This window comes from Chlorocebus sabaeus, chromosome 1 (genome assembly GCF_047675955.1).
Source record: "Chlorocebus sabaeus isolate Y175 chromosome 1, mChlSab1.0.hap1, whole genome shotgun sequence".
Taxonomy (NCBI): domain Eukaryota; kingdom Metazoa; phylum Chordata; class Mammalia; order Primates; family Cercopithecidae; genus Chlorocebus; species Chlorocebus sabaeus.
Window position 1 is genome coordinate 129,550,772 of NC_132904.1, and position 19,336 is coordinate 129,570,107.

Here is a 19,336-nt window from a genome sequence, read left to right on the forward strand (position 1 = left end):
GAGTTTAAAGTGGGTTGATTAGGGAGACCTAGGGCCAGGGGTGAGACAACATCAGGAAGTACTCCCTAGGTACAAAAAAAAATTAGAAAATGAACTTTTTTTTTTAGCAAATGTTTATTTATATCAAAATACAAAACATTTCTGAAGCAGAGTAATGTTACATGAGGAGCAATTAAATACTAAACATCTTTCCATCAGTTTAACTTGCAACACTCCCGGGGTACCTTCACTGGCTGCACATCTCGTCATTTGATGTGCCTTCTTTTTTCTCGTTTGCTTATGCACTTGTTTGCTCATTTTGCTTTTTAATTCAGGATATGAACATGCAGTGTTACTGGGGATGAGTTGGTTAGTACTTAGCAAGCCTGAAAATACCAGCGAGTGGAGCCTGGCGTGGTAGCCTGAGCTGAGGCAGGCTGCAGGTTCTCTTCCTAATTGAGTCTGGGGTGTCACTCCATTTTTAACTGGCAAGTCAAAGGCCAAAGGGATCACCGTCATTAGTAGCCAGGGCAGGCATTATTGCTTAGGGCTGTGGAGCAGGCGTGGCTTTGGGGTCATCTCCAGTGGGGTCTTCTCAGTGGTTTGGGAAGAAGGGGCAGGGCAGTCTATAGGCCCAGGCCCAGGAGCAGGATGCCCAGGGGCCCTGCAGGAAGAACCCTCTTCCCCAGGAAACCAAGGAATGGTTGGGGAGAAGAAAGCTCCTCCCACTCTTGGAAATCTGTGATTTGGTGGCTGGGGGTACCTGCCCCTAGGAAGGGCCCCTTATAAGTGCTTTGAGTTTGGAGATTTTGAGGGAAAAAAAAGCACCTGATTGAGAGTGTAGGTGTTTCCAACACACCTCCCCTCCCTGATGGAGAAGAAGGGAAGGAGGCAGGAAACAGGGGAGAGAGCGTCCCCCTTCATTCCTACACCGTCCCGCTCCCAGAGCCAAGCGGGTCTCCCTTCAAGCTCGTACTTAGTGCATTCACTTTGGCATTGATCACCTGTGAGCTCTCTCGCTCTCACTCTCTCACGCACACACACACATGCACACACAGGTACACACACACATATATGCAGGTACACCCACGCGCACACACACACACAGGTACGCACACATATATATGCAGGTACGCGTGCGCGCGTGCACGCACACACACACACACATCGGGTTTCCTTGCAGTCCGCTCAGGCAGCAGAAGGGTGTCCCATCCTCACCATCACATACACACACACACACACATACACACACACACACACATCGGGTTTCCTTGCAGTCTGCTCAGGCAGCAGAAGGGTGTCCCATTCTCACCATCATCTTTTGCTTCCCAGGGTACCCTTGGCCCACAGGTCCCCAAGACCCAGCCCCAGGCTTGGCACGCGCTGGCATTCCCAGGCTTTTGAGAAGAGGGTGATAGAGCAGGGAGCTCCTCACAGACAGGTTATACAGAGTGTAGAATATGTTCATATAAGGCTTTGGTACAGCACCAATTTCATGTTCTTATAGTTTGATTTCTAAGTCATCTTTTAGAAGAAAAAAAAAAAGCTTACTGAAAAAATAGTGTTTTTATTTACTTTTGAGTTACATACCTGAAGTTCAAAAAGTAAGCCTCTAGTTGCCATTCAAGTTCACACTCGAGGGTGTTCTGTGTGCAGCTGTACAATTTGTTGGTTTGTTTTTAATATTGAACAAAAGTCAGCCAACCCATACCATAAAGTCAGCTGCCCAAACTCACTTTAGCCAGTACATACATACAGAAAAGAGAGAGAAAGAGAGAGAGGGAGAACACAAAAGCCGCCCCTAAGTCACCCACCCCAAACCCCGAGGGAAAAATCAGAAAGAAGACAAAATACAGCAAGATATCAGGAGCCAGTGGGAGGAGGGAGATTCAGCCCAACTGGCCTCTTCGAGAACAGCACCATGAAGCACCCTAGCGCAGTGATGTTGTAATACTCAACATTCAAGAAATGGAAACGAGGTTGGAGTAGTCTTCACAGGAAGACCTGGCATGGATCGGGGGTCACCCCCAAAGAAAGTGGAAGAAAGAAAGAGTTCGAAATGAGAGCAAGAAATCTCATGACGAAACTGACAGTCATATCCAGAAAAGAAGAACTACAGCAAGAGGCTGCCACGCACCGAGAGGTACAGAGTTTGTAAGGGATCTGGGGGAGGTAGCATCAGGAGCCCCTCCCCACCCACACTGCCCGCTCACCCCCACCCTCTGTGTGTCCACAGACCACCAGGTAAAATGGAGGAAAGAAGCTCATCTAAAACTTGCCTCCAAATGTGCGATGGGAGAATTCTATCCCGCATGATCAAAGTCCCTCCTGGGAAGAGAAAAAACTGAAGACCAAGGGGCAGGAGTCGCTGACATGAAGCAGGATGTGGTCCCTTCACGTCAGTGACTGCAGAAAAGCAGCAGCAACTGGTGACAGTGCCCCCTTCCGGGCCCTCTATCCCTAGCCCCACAAATGGCAGTTAGGAAATTAAATCTGAATGGGAGGTCAAGACCTTTTGACACTGATGTATACAACTTAGCAAGTGGAGTGTTACACTGCTGTTCTCCCCTAGCCAACAATTCCCCTTTCTAACACCTCAGTCTAAAGTTCCAGAATCAAGACTATCCCATCAAGTACCTTCCTCCCAGTCCCCAGACTCTGAGACCCCACCCTCCATTGCCACAGTCAACCCCCTATGGACAGGAAGTGTGCTATGCAGGCTTGCTTCTTCCCCCGCCTCCTACTTTCAGACTGCTCAAAGTGGGTTGACATGAACATCTACCACAAAGAGGAGTGGAAGCGCGCAGCAAAAATCCAAGACAAGGCCTCTTCCCCAAGCTGTTGGTTGGTGACAATGGGGAAGAGCGACAGGGCCCACACTGATCCATGGGAGGGCGGTTCTCACAGATCTCCCTATTCCCAACTCTTGCTCTGTACAGCAGACAGAGGTAGCAAGACAGAAACAACTCCTCAGATACCCCCACCTTCTACCAAAAGGGAAAAGCACCAAAATTCAATGTCCATTCTGCTCTGGGGACCAAGGAACATGTCCCAAGCATGGGGAAGAGCTCAGGCTCCTGGCAGTGGCTGTGGGCCATAGAGGCCCCATCAGAGCACACTCATCCACCTGTCGCACCAACTGATGCCACAAGCCGTTCCCAGGCCTCCTCCTTACTCCACATAAAGCTGATCTCAATGCCCTTTGCTCCAAGTGCCTTAAGGGCTGGCTCTTCAGAGAAGCTGGAAGTCCCCTCTGACACCCACCCTTACCTTATCTTGCTAAGCAGTGGAGCAGAAAGGTCACAGGGAGGCACTAACATCCCCTCCACACTGTACAATTTAAAGGTACATAGCCCCATCTTCCCTTTCCCCCCCAAAAACAAAGAGTCCAGTTGGAGGCTGAGGAATGGAATGGTGACATGCGGGCCAGTGGCTCTCCCAGACCTTGATGCTGCTGAGGACCTAGTCTTGGGCTGGCCCTGGTGGGAGGGTGAGCCCTAGGACGTGCCCGTGGTGCTGGAGCGATTTACTCTGCTGGTTGCATGTGGCCCAGAAGTCGGGCAGAGTCCATGGAAAGAGAGGGGATGGGGAGTCTAGAAGCCAAAAGAACGGCGATGGAAGCCTCCCTCGTGCAGAGACCGTGGTGGCCTGGGAAGGCTTCAAGGTGGGAAGGGAACAGAATTCGCAGCTCTTCTTCTTGCCCAAGCCCCCTGAAAAATCTTACAAGAAATACTCAGCTGCAGGAGGCTGCAAGAAAGATCAGTCGAGGCAAGGACAGACACACTGCGAGTGGCGCCAGCACTGGGCCCTTCCGGCTGTGTGGACAGAGCCCATTTCCCATCAGCGTCCTCGGAAAGTGGGAAGTATTCTCAGCAGTTAATCTGAGGACCCAAGGACAGTGCCTGACTGAATGGCAGGGCCTCATAGGTCCATGTGAGGATCAAGAGTTAGACTCAAGCTTCACCCGAACCTACTCTTCCCATAATACACCAAAACTGTCAACCAAGCCCTTCGCACAGTGAAGGCATCTGCTTTCCTCTAGGGACCGAACTCTATAGACAAGAGCTCTTAGGGAGTGCCACGTCTTGGTTAGGAAAGGCGTTAGTACTGCCCTTTTCTGAGTGATGAGCAGGAATAAGGAGCCGAAAGGTTGCAGTCCTGAGTCTCTCCTCGCTGCCTGCACCATCTGGCCCAGCATCGGCTTCAAACACAGCACTCTGAGCTCCGGGCAAGTCAGGAAGGAGCTAGCACCCAGGAGACGCTTGCTGAGGCTGCAAGGCAGGGCCCCTGCATGTGTGTGAGGTCTGGAATTTGCTCAAAGAGGTATTCTTCAGGGCACACTGCTTCCTGCTCAAATACAAGTGAACTCCTGCTCTCCAGAATCTCCCGCTGCGGGTCCAGTTCTACCAATACATTGTTCAGTTTTCTAAGTCCCCGGCTGGAGGCCACTAAGACCTATTGTCCCAGTCCTGCCCAAAGTTAATCTCTCACTCCCCATCCTCCACTCAGTGTCCCAGGATTGGACCATCCCATTTGCAATGGCACTTTATTTTCCAATTAAAAATCACTGAAAAAAACATAGATGACATATTTATACTATATATCACATTCACACTGGCTCTAAGAATCTGCAGTGACACTGAACAGGCCATGTGTTCTCCAAGACCAAGCCCACACAGCCAGCCTCACAAACTCTCCCATCGCCATGCCCTCTAGGAGCTGTCTGAGCTATCTGAGCTACAGTGCTACAAACCAAGACAGGTGTCACTGTAGGTCCCTAGGTAGTCTCAACCACTCCCTTTCTAACACTGCAAAGCCGGGTTCTCTCTGAGGAACTTCGTACCTTCCCACAGCCACATGGAGATCCAGTCACAGTTCTCATCTCCTCAGCCTTGCCCTGTTAAGCACCTCTGCAAAGAAGTTCAAGTCAACATCCCTCCCAAGTGGCAAGAGACGCGTGGGTCCTGGTTCTTTAGGGCTATCAGATCCTGCAGCTCCACACAACCTTCAGCTCACTTGTCCTTCCTGCAGGTGGGTTATTTGTTTTGTTATTTTACAAACTTTTCATATATATACACATTTCCATCAGAAAGACCCAAGAAACTCTGAACAGAGAGAATATCAAAGGAAAAGCAGGGAAGGAGGTGGCATCAAGGCATGAGCTGGTATCCCAGACTGCCTGGGAAGGTAGCACTGCTGAAAACATCTCTAAGCACAGGTACAAAAATAAAGCAAACTATGACTTCATATAGATATAGAGCTATATAGATAGACTTTATCTAGGTTTTCTTTATATTTATATACGTGCGCAGAGGGCACGGGCCCCTGTGCATCTTGCCTGGCACTCATCTCTTGCCCTCCCGCTCCCCATACCCCATGAGTACCACTCGCCCGAAGCTCCCACTCTCCACAATTGCATCTGATCCTTGCCCCCCACATACATTCCCCTCTCTCCTTAAAATAGAACCAATTCTAGAGATTTATACAATTTTATGTACAGTCTCCATAAAAAATACATTAAAGATGGTGCATTACTAATTTGACCCTCCTACCCAAACAGAAGTTGTCTAGAAAGGAGCCAACCAAAGGAGGGTCTCCTGGGCCTGACACTACGCAGGCAAATCAGCACGTCTGTACAAATCTCTCTCAGACACACCACACACACAACAAACACACCACACACACAACAAACACACCACACACACAACACACACACACACCACACACAACACACACACCACACACCACACATAACACACACCACACACACACCACGCACAACACACACAAAGCACACACAACACACAAACCAAACCACACAACACACACACCACACAAAGACACCGCATCACACACACGCACACCAGACATCTCACACACACACACACGCACACCACATACACACACCATACCACACACCACAGCCCACACACACAGCTACACACAATAACACAGCACACACAATATACATACAACACATACCACACACACACCACACACAGTACATGCACACTAAACACACCACAGACACACCACACATGCAACACACACACACCACACACAACAGACACACCACACCACACACAAACACACATGAACACCACACGCAACACATACACCAAACCACACACAACACACACACACACCACACACACTGCACCACACACGCGCTCCAGATACCGCATCACATACACGCACATCACAGACACACCATACCACACCCCACACTCCACACACACACCACAATACACACAACACATACCAGAGACACACACACCACACACAATACACACACCACACACAATACACACACACACCACACAGACACGCACATCAGACATGCACACCTCACACATACCACACACACCACACACATACCACACATACCACACACACACACATACACCCCCACTTACTTCCTGAATCCAGAAAAGAAACACTGGACTAGGCAGTTGGCTGGGGGTTAGAGACCAGGGGAACAACCTGGTGCCTGCAGAGGGACACAAGATGATCCCCTTTCTCCAGCCCCGCCAGGACACCATCGGCCATGGCACACCTCTCGTTCATGGGAGGCCATATAAATCCTCATTGATAGAGTGGCTGACAACTACCCTTTCAAGAACTGCAAGATGACTGTCAGGAGGTCCAACCCCTCCACCAGAAATACAGCTTCATAGACCCCTATGCCAAAAGGAGGCCAAAGCCCTAGGTTCCACCACCAGCGTGAGGGCTGGGCATTCGCCCCTTCCATGGCTCATGTGAAAACCCCACACGTGGCCCAAAAGCATGCCCACAGCATTTCTGAGGCCGAAAATGCAAATCCCCCTCCCCGGCCCAACCCCCTGCCCTCCAGGATTCCCTGCCCCTCTCAACACCTCCCCATCGTAAACCATGCACATGTCCAAGATCTCTGGAGCCACACAGAAGTGGGGAAGGGAAAAGAAGGGAAGGGAAGCTAACTAGTGTGTATATGGGGTGGCGAGGGAGAGTCTGCCCTAGTTCCCAAAATAAATCCAGGAAGTCCAGTGCCACAGAGAGGTAGGATTGGTGGAGCACATTTCTTCAAGACCCGAAAGAAAGGCAGGCCCAGGCAGCCATTCACGTCCCCATCTAGTGCGATGGGCATGGTGACAACCAAGGACCAGGGACAGGAGCTGAGCATTTGAGCCATGGGGCTAAAGCTGTCCAATCTAGCTCTTCCAGCCAGGGCTCCAAAGCCGGTAGCTTTTCACCAGCTCTCGTCTGAAACCCTAACTACTACTACTGTCTTCTACGCCACAGAAGACAACACCCATGTGATTTTAATGACTGGCCACTGTTCCACCAAAGTATATGGCAACCAAGATACCCGGACTCTTCCTTCTCTAAGATGTGAGCAGCCATTAATGACCCCTGTATGGACGCTTCATTTGTCCTTATCCTACACGGGATCCCTCAGGGGATGGTGGTGTCTTTGGACCAAATTCAATCTACTGAGTGTTTTTCTAACAGCTTAAAATGAGGTTGAAAAAAACTTCCACCTTCTCAGCAACCCAACACACAGAACATCTGGTGGGGTTATTATACTTGCTCCTAAAAGAAGGTTTTGAGAGTACAGACAGGAACTCAGAAATAAGGCTCTGGACCAGTGTGGATTCACTCGCAGTCTGAGGGAAGGGTGGTGATGGGTCCCCCTAGCCAAACAGCTAGCTGGTAAGAGTGCGAAAAGTCCAATCTGGGCTTTGATCCTTGGTTTACTGACTTCTTCAAAAGAAGAGATTTTTAATTCTGCCTCTTAATCTAAAAAGAAGCAGAGCTGGAGACATTAAAGAGAGAAGAATGGCTGGTCAAGCCAAGAGTTTCAGGTGAAACTCTTTTGCCCTCCCACCACCACAGACTAGTGACTTTAGCCTATCAAAAAAAGAGAAAGTAAAGAGAAGGCCTCACGAAGCCACCGTGCAATGTAATGGCCTGAAGGAAGCCTCTATACCTCAAGAGGAAAGGGGGATGAAGGCACATCAGGCTCCAGCTCCTCTCTATCACCATCACCATCACCAAGGCCCATGAACATTTTCAGACTGTGTGGACGGAGAGGCAGCCCACCACTGCACTTAGGAAAACAAACGTGATGTTTGCGAGAATAGCGCTTCCTTCTCCACTGATGAAGAGCTGGTGATAGGATGGGCATCTCAAGACAAGTCTCTCAGCTTTGGGCCTGAGGAGCCCCCAAAAACAAATGAAGTTGAAATACAATATAAAGATGTCCATGTTTGGTTTGGGCACTTAGTGTTAGAGGCTAATTCTAGAAGAAGCAAGGAAGGTCTAGCTAAGAAGGAAGACCTCTCCCAAGATCTAGTCTGGGTCCACATGCAGGACCCCACCCCACAATCTGTCCCCGATGCCTAGATCCCCCTCCCACAGGCCCTGCACGGCCACCACTCCCCAGCCAGACCCCCACCAGGCAATCATTCTTCGTCATCTTGAGATGATCCTCGAGTGTGTACCCTGCACCCTTACAAGTGACTAAGTTATCACATGACTCAAAGAGATGCTGAGGCTTGATGTCCCCTGGGGTGGTCTCACCATCCTAACCCATGCCTGACCTCACCCTCTGTGCCCCTTCCAGCCTCACCAACACCTGGCAAACACCTAGGTCTCCCCTCCACCCTCCAGTTCTTCAACTACCCGTCCTGAAACACCACTGCCCCATTCATTACCCTGGTCAACCTAGATCTGGCCAATAAGATACCTCTTTGGCCCTCTCCCTAAAGCCACACACACAGCCACATGGGCTCTACACACTGCCTACTAGATCCACTTTATCTGAAGAAGATACCCAGGCAGGGCTGGGTTAGAAGCCCCGGTGGGAATGTGCACAGCTCCTAGAGTGCTGCAGAGGCTGGACTCACGGGGCCTTCCACGACCCGCTCGGCTCCACCCTCTGCCCCTTCCTGCAGCTCCCCAGCCATCCCTGCAGTGCCCTCAAAGCTCCTTTACATGCAAGCAAAGCAAGCCCAAGATTAACCATTAGCTTTTCTTTTCCTAGGTTTCTCTACATATTAATAAAATGTACTTTATGTACAATTCTTCCCCCACCCCACCCCCAAGCCTGGAAAAGGCTTTTGCTAACAAAATGGGAGAAAACAGATTCCAGCCACGCAGTCTTCAGCCCTGGAGATTTGGATCGTGGGCAGTGCCAAAGATGCCGGAGGCGCCATGAAATCTGTTTCTCCCCAGAAGCTACTGTTTTGTCAACCTTGTCCCCCACCCCAAATAAAATCAGAAAATTTCACATTTGAACCTCACCCCAGTTTCCTCAGCACAAAAAGGGCAGAGGAATAAATTAAATCAGTTCAACCCCAAATATTTTAGATCACAAATCAAAAATAAACACAGAGAGCAAGGAAAAATATCAAGAAATACTCGGCTCAATCCACCCGGCTTCAGTCTTCCCCCAAGCGCATGGCTGTGGGACTAGGCCACCTCAAAGGAGGGCACAGACCCTGTCAGCCCACTGGGAAAAAGGCGTCCCTCCTGCTAAGAAAGTAGAATCTCAAAAGGCCTATCCTACCCCCAGTCTCTCGGGGGAAGCTGCTTAGAGGCAGGCTGGCTGCAGGCAGGGCCACTCTGGGATGCTGGGCCCAGAGCTACCCCAATAATCCAGCACAGGACCCCGCTTAGCACTAGGGAGCCCACGGCAGCCCACCAGCAAATCGAGACAGGCTTCGCCTCTCTGCCTCGTCGCACATCTTCTCTCCCCACGCAAATGCAGTCGTCCAGGCCCCGCTAAGAACCATTTCACCCTCTACCTGGTCTGTGGGTCACCTGACACTGCAATAGCCACCGTTCTCAGCCACAATCCTGAAGAGGCAGACAGACATCTGAGACACAGGAGCAGGTTTGCATCTGAGCCGTGTCTACTGCAAGGCTGCCAGATGGTAAAAGGGGAAGTTTGGAAAGCATGATCTCCCACAGAGTGAGCGCAGAAGTCCTAAGAAGCTGGTCAGTAGTCACTGCCATTGTTCAAAGGCAGACTATGAAGGACATTGGTCCCTAGAGGTGGCTATAGCTCCATCACGCACATGTTCACAACCACGCTGTCACACACGCCCATACCCAGCACCTAAGCTTGTGCCTGTGACATCTTCACCCTCTATCCCACGGAGAGAGGGTGTTCCACCAATTTCCATTGCCATCCACGGGGTGCAGGAGGGCTGCTGGCCTCCGAGGACACTGTCACAGGAGGAAGCCCTCATGGGAACTGAATGAGTGGCAGGCCACTGAGAGATGGGTAGACCTGACGTCCTTGCCCTAGCCAGGGAAGCCACAGCACAGCGGCCACTCAGTGACCAGCAAAAAGCACGGCTCCCCGTGTTGGGTCTATGTGCTGAGGTCATGGGCACTGCCAGAGGAAAGCAGAGAAGGAGTCAGCACCTTGGTTAGCACAGGGGTGCCCTGGAAGGCACAGCCACAACCTGAGCATCTCAGCCTCTCATGACATCCAAAAGAAGCAAAGCCTTCTACCTCATCATCTCCTCTTCTTTTCTAAACTGAGGGCTGGAATTCTCAGGATGCTGCTCAGAAAAGTTGGCCAAATTCATCCTGAAGGCTGACAGCCTGATGCCCACATCCCAGTGCATCCCAGGGCCTGGCTGAGCCCCCTGAGCTCCTCTGGGAGAGAAACCCCACACTGCCAGTGCACAAAGGCTGCACGTCAGCTTGTGGTGAGCCGCCACCTCCCACCCCAACACCTCAGGTAAGCTGGCTCCCATCATCCCCCAGGAGAGACGCCCGAGTGAGCAGCATGTCACAGCACGGGGGCAGAGGGTGTGCTACCTGGAAAAAAGAACCCGAAAAGTTGTGTGCTCTTCCACCTTGCAGAGCTGTTGCTCAGTGGTCAAGTGGATTCCAATGCCCCAGAGAAGCACATCAACTGAAAGGCCCAGGTTCCACCCCAAGGGTGCCCGGCCCAGTCTCAGAAGCCCCTTTGTGCCTCTCCCACCATGACCCCTTCAGATGTGTTCAGAAAGGAACTGCAGTGGTGTGACTAGCACAGTAAACCTCAAGGGTGGAGCTGGTCCTCAGCTCCCTGGGTGAAAGGAAGGACCAGGGCCTGTGTGGCAGAGAAGAAGTCCATCCCCTAAGATGGAAATGCCAAGAAGAGACAGCAGCCATCCAAGGCCTCATCCTGCGAGGTCACTGGGCCAAGCCCATGGCAGCTGCATGAGACCAGCAGAAGCCGTCCAGTGCTGCCATGGCTCACATCCAAGCAGGGAACTCGGGAGAGGTGGGCGCCCCCAAACCCACCAAGACAGCAGCACCAAGAAGGAAATACTTCAAGGAACCTTCATTCTAAGCCAAGCCAGAAGCGGGGCTCCTACACAGAGTGGGGGAGGGGCAGATCTGCCCTCCAGCCCGCCCTCGGGGCCTTCTGCCCTGTCCTTGGGCAGCACCATGTCTTACAGGCAGAGACACATCTTAGTGGGAAGATGACTCATGAAGCTTCTGGATGCTAAGAGTTTGAACCAGGACAAGACTTTGGCAGAGGAAGAGTCAGTGCCCAGACCCTACTCACCACCCCTCCCGCCTTCATTCCTATGCCTCAGCCACAGAATAGATACTGGGCAAAGCGGGCGGGATCCAGAGGCCCCAGCAGCCGGAGGCGCCCTAGCTTCACCTGAGCCCATCCTCCTGGAGCTCAGGTCCACGTGAGGAGCAAGGCCCCAAGGCAGAGAACAGTCGGCAGGCAGCACATGGTGAGTATGGGAAAGCCACAGGCGGCTCCGCACAAGTGGTAATTAATCAATCTGGAGAATTAGCTCCCACAAAAGGAAAGGAGGATCCAATCAGCCGCTGTGGAACCGCACTGCAGAGTGCTGAGCCGGAGACGGTATAAATAGAGCCGGCAGCTTGGCGCTAGCACAGGTGGCTCTGCGGTGGGGGAGCCTTTGGCCACAGAGCTCACAGCCTGGCTGGGCGGAAGGGTGCCGATGGATGAGCTGGATTTGTGCACCAGGGGCTTGCTTTAGCCCCATGGCTGAGTAGCCTCTACTTCTGCAGCGTGAGCTGCGCTGGAAGGAAGAAAGATGCAGGTCTGGGTGCCTGGCCACCCCTTCTTCACCCAGGAACCAAGAAATAAAGGCTTGAATTTAGTTCTGCAGTAACTCATTGCTGAACCCCCATAGAAGGCAGCCAGTAATCACAGCAAGGCCCCATTTCTACTCTGGGTGGGAGAAGGTAGGAGACAAATGGAGAATTCCGCTGAGAGGCGTGGATCCTGTTTCAGGAGAAAGAAGCCCCCAAGACAGATGTGAAGCACCTGGCCAATGTGCAGCCAGTGCTGATCGCAAACCCCAGCTGACCACTGCCCTCCTCCTCCTGCCTCCACTAACCACAGAGAGCAACAGCACTTTGCATCGATGTACATATATATGTATATATATACACACACACACATAGAGAAACCCACACACTACAGACATATGCATCTGTATCTATATCTATACATATGTGGGGGTGTGGAAGACGGACATTAAGTCCAGCCTTCTTCCAGGACTTGAAAAACTGAAACAGAAGCAGAGAGCAGTAAAAGCCGTGCTTTCCTCTTCACTTCCAAAGACATTGGAAGAGATGAGAAAAATCAACCGAGTAAAGCAGGGGGCGGAGGGGAGGAGACAGGTGTTGCCCAGTCTCCAATCCACTTCCTGACCTCGACCCACAGGTGGAAGGTCTGCCCGCCCTCCGTCCGGAAGACAGGTGGCCAGAATCTGGAGGGAGACGCCCACTCTGGCAAAAGACGGGGCATGCAGGACAAAGATCCGGGCCGTCCTTGGCAGGCGCAGGAGGACACACCCCCACACGGTGGCCCTCCCTGCCTGAGCCCAGCAACCTCGCCCTGGGGACACCTAGGGTGGGGTGGAGTCACAGCAAAGTGGCATGGCCTGGGTCATCGTGGTCCACACTGTTGAGAATCGCTGTCTGGTCTTCCGGAAGCTGGCGGTGGCACAAGTCTGAGAGCCGGGCAAAGGGGTCAGGACGAGAATGTCTCTTCTTCTTTCGGAGGCAGACAGCTTCATCGGGCCACAGAACCTGAGAGTTGGGAAGCTGCTGAGCCTGGGAGGCAGAACCGTCTAGGGAGAAAGGAAGAGGGACGCAAAAGAGAAGAAAAGCAAGCGGATGAAAAGGAAGAACGCAGCCCGCTCACCTTTTCCACCTGCGTATGTTCCGGGATTCTAATGTTGAAACAAAGGAATCACCTGAGTCTAGAGAGACCAGAACGAATTGCTGCAGAGAAACCACTTTCTTTTCCGCTAAGGCAACCAGCAACCTGACCTGCTCCTTCACTGGAATAGGAGTTAAGAAAGTGGAATGGAGAGGATTTTCTTTCTCATTCATTTCTTTCTCCATCAGTCTACAAATATTTATTTTAGTGCCTCTTGAGTACTAGGCATCATTCTAGGGACTGGGGATCAGGAAGGAACAGGCTGGGACTCAGGGCATCTTTCTCGTCTGCCCCAAGCAATGACTGACTTTATACAATATTTTAATTCCATGCAACAGTCAGGCCTTGACCCTTCCTGGAGTGCCCAGCCCTCTCCTCTGTCTTCTGGCCCTTCTGGAGATTAAGCAGGAATGCCTTTGCTATCTTCAAAGACTATGCATCCATGTTAGGGTGCAGAGGAAGAGACAAACTGTCAAGACTTTAAAAGTACAGAAATAAAATTTGCAGTTACTGAAAATACTACAAAGATAAAATAGAGTCAACTGAGGCACTACTCCGCTCCTTAAAGGGTTAACACTTGAATTGCATCTTAAATTATGAGCCTTCTACAGATCTGAAGAAAAATTACTATCCCCAACAGAAGAAATGGCATTTGTGCAAGCCCCAAGTTAAGGGTAAATGTGGTGTGTCCCCAGTACAGAAGGGAAGTCATCTCAGTTGGAAAAGAGTGAGGCAAGAAAGACAGGCAGGGCATCTAGGAGCTTGAAATCTGTTCTGGTTACGACAGGAATCTTCTGGAAGGTTTTAAGAAGTGTGTGTGTGTGCGCACGCATGCCTGCACGTGTGTGTTCGTAACTGAGAGGATGCTGCTACGTGTCCTACAGCTTGCTGTGGTGGCTGTGTGTGGAATCCATGGTGCAAGGTACAAGGATGGGGCTGGAGCACCAGTCACGAGGTACTGCAATAGTCAAGGTGGGACAGACAGTGACTCAGAACATAGAGTTAGCAATAGAGACAACGGAAAGTGGCCAGATTCAGGATATGTTGCAAAGGCTGAGCTAACAGGTATTACCTAGTGGGCTTGACGTGAGATGCGAAGGCAAGGGAAGAATCTGGGAATTAAAGGGCCTGACACCCCAGGGGGCACCAGTGCTAGTGATTAAACTGAGGAAGAGCTGAGGAGAAGCAGACCTGGAGAGGTTGATCAATAACTCTGCTTTAGACATTGTAAAGGCGTATGAAACACCCAACAGCACATTCAGCTGGCAACTGGAAAGATGAGCCATGACCTCAGGGAAGGGACCTGGGCTAAAGACAGACATTTGGAAGATGCCAACGTAGAACTGGTAACAGGACCACTGCCATCAGAACAAGAGAGAATGCAGGTCTCTGATGTGACTTTTTTTTTGCAACAAAGAAATACATAAGTTATACATACATATAAAATATATATTGATGGGTCTTAAATGGGTTAAGAATGGGCTTAAATTGGTTAAAATGCAGCTTTGAGCTCCAATTTCTAACCCAAGCCCTAAAAACATCATTTTATTTTTCTCTGCCACGGTATTTCCATCTGTAAACCGAGAGGATACTAGTACCTGCCAAAGGCTAAGTGATCATAAGTGATCACCATCTCCCAGAGATTCATGGGGCTCTGAATTTCTGTATAACACTCTCCCATAATCCTATCTAGAAGGAGAGTTACTGTACAACAGTTATCAAAGATCTGTAAAGAAACTGTTCAGCATTCTTCCTTGACAGCCTGCCACAACACTCCTAAAACCATTCATGAAAAGAGGGTTTTTTTGTTTTTCTGTTTTTTTTTTTTTTTTGAGACGGAGTCTCGCTCTGTCGCCCAGGCTGGAGTGCAGTGGCCGGATCTCTGCTCACTGCAAGCTCCGCCTCCCGGGTTCACGCCATTCTCCTGCCTCAGCCTCCCGAGTAGCTGGGACTACAGGCGCCCGCCACCTCGCCCGGCTAGTTTTTTTTTGTATTTTTTTAGTAGAGACGGGGTTTCACCGGGTTAGCCAGGATGGTCTCGATCTCCTGACCTCGTGATCCGCCCGTCTCGGCCTCCCAAAGTGCTGGGATTACAGGCTTGAGCCACCGCGCCCGGCCCGAAAAGAGGGTTTTTAACAAACATTAAATAATTTTCTAGTCTTAAAGAGGGCTAAATTCGTTCTGCACTCAGAAGCTACCTATCCCTGCAAGATACACATCGGACATACTTCGATAGAGGCGCCCTCTCTGTGGGGTAAGGAGGCTTCCTTCACTCGATCTCACTGAGAAGAGTGCAGCCAACCTGCAGAGGCTGGGCCCAGGCTGCAATGTACCCTGAGCTCCACATGGGGCCCCGTCACGCCTATGTTTCCTAGAAGGCCTGAAATGATAGAGGGGAAGTAAGTAAGGAGATAGAGTTACGTGCAAGGTGAACGGCAGAGTGGAAAAATATATCTGTACTATTTGTGTTGTTTGAAAATACACTAAAACAATAGGATATATTTTCTGAAGCTATAGGCACAGAAAAGGTTCTGAAGGCACATACGCTGAAAATGACAGTTCTCCAGGTGAGTGGAAACAAATTGGGAGAGCAATCAGATAGATTCTGCTTATCTTTCTCATTTTGTATATTAAAATCATGTTTGTGTATTGCTTGAAAAATAGTGTTAAAAAAGAAAGGACAAGAGAAGCTTGTGGATTCAATTCTAGAGAAAGCCCAGGGTTGGGACCCTGAGCCCAGTCACCCTCCTGACAATGGCAAGGCAAGGTGGGAGAAGTGGGGCAGCCCTCTGCCCATCATTTACCGGATCGTTTCTTTGACTTCGAAGAGCCCTTGGATGACTTTTTGGGCTTCTTTATCCGTTGGTATTTCAGAGCCTCCAGCCTCTCAGGTGCAGCAGCGTTCTCGGGAGCAGGTGGAAGTGTTCTGGAAAGGACAACCAGAGAGCCACAGGTCAGCTCCCGGATGTGTGAGGCTTTGGAAGAGGGACTGGAAGAAAGCCAAGTAGCTGACCCATAGAAGGACAGAGTTCAGTCCCACAGAGCCCAGGGTGCCCACGATGGCTCCATGACACCCGCCTTTCTATTGCTCCTGGAAAGAAGAAAACCCAGTAGAAAGCTCCAGGAGCATGGCCCACCTCGGATGGAAGCCAACCTGCAGAGCAATCAGCAGACCCTAGCAAAGGGAGAGAGCAAGACTTTAATAGTAAGCCCCTTCCCATGTAACTCAAGCTGGGATGTATTCAGTGTCAGAGACAGAAGTAGTCTCAACGTCTGGAGTTCCTAGAAATCAAGACCTTTGCATGGAAAGTAAAAGGGCATATTAGAGCAGGGGCAAGCAACTCCCATCCCAGTGAACCATCCTCCATCTCCAGAAAAGGGGGTGCTAAGTGAGAAACCCAGACCCCAGCTTCTTCTTCTGCAGCTGCAAGATTCCCACAGAACAGCAGCAGCTTACAGCAACGAATTCTTGTCATATACCAACATTTTCAGGGCAGTGTCTCCTCAACTCTGCAGACGAGGCTCAGCTCTCCTCGGCCATGTAAGAAAACAGGAGAAGGTGGCAGGAGATGATGGCAGAACAACCAAATCTGGTAGCCTCCCAGAGCCCTTGCTGTCTGTAACAAGAACGTGGTGAACCTCTGTATTTTAGGATTCGACAGAGAAACGAGGTTGTTGGAACAGAAGTGTACTGGCCTCTCTTCCTGCATCCTGATTGCCACTTGCCTGGTGGATCAACTGCACAGTTAGGACAGGGTCCACAGTCTGGCCACACCCGTGCAGCAGCCCAGGTACACAAGGGAGCCAGGAGAGCTGAGAGGACAGGCAGTCTGTGACACTCGGTGCATACTGGAGAGAATCTTTCAAGAGTCATAAAAGAGGAAAACCTAAAAGACATGTTCTCAATGCCATTTCTTCTCAAAGTAACCCAACTCGGAGCCTGAGGAATGAAGGGAAAACAGAAAGAGACAGGTCACTGTCTTCCCACCAGCACTGGCATTAGCACGCGATCAGAGAAGCAGGGACGCTCTGGGGCTATGGTGGATGGGCGTGCCTCGCTCTTCTCCTGGACCCCCCAACTCCCTCCCCTATCTCCATTGCAAACAGTTTTTAGAAAGTCCTGATTAAAAGAGGTAGGACAGACAATGCTGTGAGGGCAAAAGAAGACCCCAAAGGTCAAGAGGTCTGAGGTTTAAAAAAATGTTAACAGGGATAGGAAACCTGCAGCCTCTTCTCCAAAACATCAAATATCTTGGCAGCAAGGCAGGAAGAGAAGACTTACACACTAAATGCAGATAAGCCTCTGGTCTCTGGGGTTTCCTGCATGCACTGGCAATGCAGTGACCTCCATCTTCCTGGGGGATGTCATCGTTCTCTAGTACTTTAGTCCATAAAGTTTCAAAAGGCTCCCTCAAAAATTCAGGTCAGGATCAACCTCTTGACTTTCCATAGCCCCTGACAGCAGAGCTGAGAAGGACACACAGGGTCCCTTACGTGCACACACAGGCACACACAGCCCTCTCGTGAAGAAGTGACCCAACATGCCAGTCTACCCAGAGAGATCCTACAGCACAGCAGCAGCTGGGAAGGAAGCGGGAAGGCAGACAAAGGGTGCAGGTGCCTGGGCGGGAGGGAGCACACCTTGCCAGTGTGGAAGGCACATCCTCACCCCTTCTCATCCTCGACTGAGGCTTCTTCATGCTGCCTACAAGGAAAGTCAATGTGAATCCACCTATTCAGTCGATCTCTGTCTCCTGGCCGGCCTCTTCAGGAGGACCACACAGGGAGAGCAACGTGTGGTCAGGGAGGCACATGACCAGCAAGAACAGTAGTCTCCAACGTCATCCAGGGAGACTGCAGGAGCACGAGAGAAACGGGTACAGGGTGCCCTGAAAACTGTTAGGGATGCTTCAAGCCAGGTGAAACTTCCAGGGGTGATACGATGGTTAGAATCCACATCTTATCACTGTTGTCATTTTTATCTAGCATTGATTTACCACTTACCACAGCAGGCACTGCTGTACAGTAATTGCCTATAATCTGTACAGCAAACCTAAGAGGTAAATACTACAATGCCCCCATTTTTCAGATGGAGACACTGAAGTTTAGAGAGGTAAGCAACCTGTCAAATAATCCAGTCATCGTGGGACAGAGCCAAGACTCTTAACGTTAGGCTCACCTCTCAACTGCCCTTCCAACGTCTTCCCAATCAACACAGGTATAGCAGCTACAAAGAAGAAAAGCATGGCATCCCCACCACACCTGAGAAATAGATATGCTTTGCAACGTACTCGAGGCTAGCACTGACATTCTGTGCTTTGGTGGAAAAGCCCCGGTAAGACAGACCAGGGCTGTAGAGGAGCCTGCTTAAGTTGTATCTTCAGACAAAAATTCCCAAACAGTAATGATCCAGTAACCAGAAGCAGCCGATTTTCCCTTGAGAAACAGCCAAGCTCCAGCCCTTCCGGGATACCTGCTGTCCACCTGTTTAGCTCTGGGCTCAGCACGGAAGCATGGCCACAGGACAAAGAAGGCTCTGGACACACCAAGACCCTCACCCAATGCAGGAGGAAAAAACAAAAGCTAGTGTCTGGCAGAACAGGAGGGAGGAAGCGGGGCAGGCAAAACGAGTCTATTTTTGGCACATGGTACAGAAAAGACGCATAGAACGTGACCTAACAGACTTTACGAACTGCATGTAAAGCCCTGTGCAATCGAATTGCCTCCCTGTTTTAGGAAAGGTGACCATGTTTGCTGCCAATGCCAGCCCCACCTGGGACCCTTTGGTCATGGAGCTCCTGGTGCCAATGTCTCAGATGGGAAGCTTCAGTGAAGCAACTCCATCCTATCCCTGGAATTCAGCTGTCAGGTAAATCTAAGTTTGATCCATAGATGATCCCATTACCCCAGAAGCCAGTCCTGGGCTTTCCAAGAATTTAAGGTCACAGCTCTCTTCCCAAACAGTCTATACTGTTCTAAAGCATGCAGGAATACTATGAACCCTGGGGCTCCCCTTCTTCCAGGAAGTCAGGGGATTACTGTAAGATGAGGGCCTCAAAGCCTTGGCACAGAGGTGATTTTTACAGTACAGAACTACCAACAATTGCCTGGAACTTACTTCTCTCTCTCTCTTTTTTTTTTTTTTTTTTTTTTTTT

The 19,336-nt window shown here is 50.5% G+C and overlaps 1 protein-coding gene across 12 annotated transcripts in view; it reads right to left on the bottom strand.

Annotated features, from left to right (window-relative positions):
• Nucleotides 1-472: 472 nt before the first annotated feature.
• IGSF9B (immunoglobulin superfamily member 9B) overlaps nt 473-19,336 on the bottom strand; it is a 59,200-nt gene continuing 40,336 nt past the window's right edge. For 2 of the 12 annotated variants that reach the window (XM_038004973.2, XM_038004972.2), the window contains exons 19-20: nt 15,985-16,106; nt 473-13,088 (exon numbers count right to left, since the gene is read on the bottom strand). In XM_038004973.2, coding sequence (XP_037860901.1) covers nt 12,880-13,088; nt 15,985-16,106 — 331 coding nt within the window. In that variant the 3' untranslated portion in view covers nt 473-12,879. Of the gene's footprint in view, nt 13,089-15,984; nt 17,886-19,336 lie in introns of those variants that run through there. The other 10 variants (XR_005242666.2, XR_005242660.2, XR_005242667.2 and 7 more) reach the window with 7 other exon arrangements.